The sequence below is a fragment of the Penaeus chinensis genome, chromosome 37, assembly GCF_019202785.1.
Source record: "Penaeus chinensis breed Huanghai No. 1 chromosome 37, ASM1920278v2, whole genome shotgun sequence".
NCBI lineage: Eukaryota > Metazoa > Arthropoda > Malacostraca > Decapoda > Penaeidae > Penaeus > Penaeus chinensis.
In genome coordinates this window covers 33,146,200-33,148,699 of record NC_061855.1, presented here as the reverse complement: position 1 = coordinate 33,148,699, position 2,500 = coordinate 33,146,200, and the positions used below count along the sequence as shown (strand labels likewise).

Here is a 2,500-nt window from a genome sequence, read left to right as displayed (position 1 = left end):
AGGCGTGGAGGTGTCGGAGAGTCTCCATGTTAGCCGAATTCACCCCCCACTCGACAGCGGCGTACCGAGCCTCCAGTACTTCGGCGTCTAACACGGGACGGAGCAACACCCTCCTGACGAAGAGATGGGAGAAGCGTTCGCTTAAGGAATAGGTGTTTCGGTGGTCATTTAAAAAGGTGTTAAAGACCGTGCATACGACGCGATACGGGCCTGGGAGATAAACACACTTATACCAAGAATGAATAAAGGTGTTTCGTGCCTGCGTGAAATAAAATATCGTCTTATGGTTGTTTTATTTCTTTCACAGGTGATATATATAACAATAAGTAACTTATCATTGTTATTATTATTATCATTATCATTGTTGGTATTATTACCATTATTATTATTATTTTCGTTATCATTATCATTATTATTATTATTATTATTATTATTATTATTATTGTTATTACTATCATCATCATCATCATTATTGTTATTATTATTATTATTATTATTATTATTATTATTATTATTATTATTATCATTATTGTTATCATCATCATCATCATCATTATCTTTATTATTGTTATTATTGTTATTATTGTTATTATTGTTATTATCATCATCATCATTATTATCTTCATTATTGTTATTATCATCTCATTACTATCTTTAGCACTGTTATTATTGCTAGTATCATCGTCATCCTCATTATTGTCTTTATTATTGTTATTGTCATCATCATCATCATCATCATTATCACCATAATCATCATAATCCCTACTACCATTACATAATCATCTCATCCCTGTATCCTTATTTCCCCCCGAGCTCCCGCGGCACGCCACCCAGCCCCTCACCTGAGCGCGTGGGCGGCCATGGGCGAGGCGGTCCTGCCGAGGAGGGCGTAGAGGCTGAGGCCCTCCTTGCTGCTCGAGGCCTTCCCGCTCTTGAAGGCCGACGGGTGCTGGTCCTCGGAGAACAGCTGCAGCGCCGCCACCGTCGCGTCGTCCAGCTGGGCCAACTCGTCCCTGTTGGGGCGGGAGAGGCGAGGGCGGGTCGCTTAGGACAGGAGAAAATACATCTATCTATCCAGTCATCCATCAAGGAACCCGTCTATTCATCCATCCATCCATTCATCCAACAAGGAGCCCATCTATCCATCCATCCATCCATTCATCCATCAAGGAACCCATCTATCTACCCATCCATCTGTCTGTCTGTCCCTCATTCCCTCGCTTCCTCCCTCCATCCATCCATCCACCCACTCACTAACCCATCCATTCGTCTATCCGTCTATCCACCCCTCCCTCCCTCTCTCCCTCCCTCCCTCCCTCCCTCCCTCCCTCCCTCCCTCCCTCCCTCCCTCCCTCCCTCCCTCCTTCCCTCCCTCCCTCCCTCCTTCCCTCCCTCCCTCTCTCCCTCCCTCCCTCCCTCCTTCCCTCCCTCCCTCCCTCCCTCCCTCCCTCCCTCCCTCCCTCCCTCCCTCCTCCCCTCCCTCCCTCCCTCCCTCCCTCCATCCACCCATCCATCCCTCCCTCCCTCCCTCCCTCCCTCCCTCCCTCCCTCCCTCCCTCCCTCCCTCCCTCCCTCCCTCCCTCCCTCCCTCCCTCCTTCCCTCCTTCCCTCCCTCCCTCCCTCCCTCCCTCCTTCCCTCCCTCCCTCCCTCCATCCATCCATCCACCCATCCGTACGCCTGTCAACCCATCAACCAATCACTCAATCAAGCCATCTACCCCCCATCCCTCCCACCCCAAGTGGCACTCACATGCTGTAGTAGTGAACGCCCAGGACGGGAGTGCCGCCCAGGAGTGTGGTCCCGTCGAGCAATTCCGCCCCGTGCTTGTCCAGGAACCTGTCAAATGGGATAGTTGGGTAGCTAGAAGGAATTTAAAGAAAAAAATTGTTCCAATTTTGGTACAGTTTTGGTTCTTGGGTGTATGTATTACCTAATATTTATACCAAATACTTTGGGTAGTTCGAGGGAATAAAAGAAGGTGTTCCAATTTTGGTACAATTTAGTCCTTGGGTTTACAGTGTTCCAGTTTTGGTACAACTTTGGTTCTTGGGTATATAATTTCCATGTATTGCTTATCTATCATTATATATCCATTAGAAACTAATACACAATAAGAAAAAAACTAACATTAATGATAATAACACTAATAGTTGTTGTTAATAATAATAATAATAATGATAATAATAATAATAATGATAATAATAATAATGATAATAATAATAATAATGATAATAATAATAATAATGATAATAATAATAATAATAATGATAATAATAATAATGATAATAATAATAATAATAATGATAACAATAATAATAATGATAATAATAATAATAATGATAATAATAATGATTAAATCGAATAATGATACAAAATAAGAAAGATATCAAAAGATTTTTTTTAAATATAAATAAAATAAACACACTGTGAAAAATGAGAAAAATGCTAACCAAGACATAAACAAAACAAAAAGCAAAACAAAAAAATCTAAATCCTAAA

At 42.2% G+C, this 2,500-nt stretch overlaps 1 protein-coding gene across 4 annotated transcripts in view; it reads right to left on the bottom strand.

The window, feature by feature from the left end:
- LOC125045586 (mutS protein homolog 5-like) overlaps window positions 1-2,500 on the bottom strand; it is a 36,497-nt gene that overhangs the window by 15,879 nt on the left and 18,118 nt on the right. For all 4 annotated transcript variants that reach the window (XM_047642928.1, XM_047642927.1, XM_047642929.1 and 1 more), the window contains exons 10-12: window positions 1,751-1,837; window positions 843-1,013; window positions 1-113 (exon numbers count right to left, since the gene is read on the bottom strand). The exon at window positions 1-113 is cut by the window's left edge and continues 26 nt beyond it. In XM_047642928.1, the coding sequence (XP_047498884.1) occupies window positions 1-113; window positions 843-1,013; window positions 1,751-1,837 (371 nt within the window). The remainder of the gene's footprint in view (window positions 114-842; window positions 1,014-1,750; window positions 1,838-2,500) is intronic.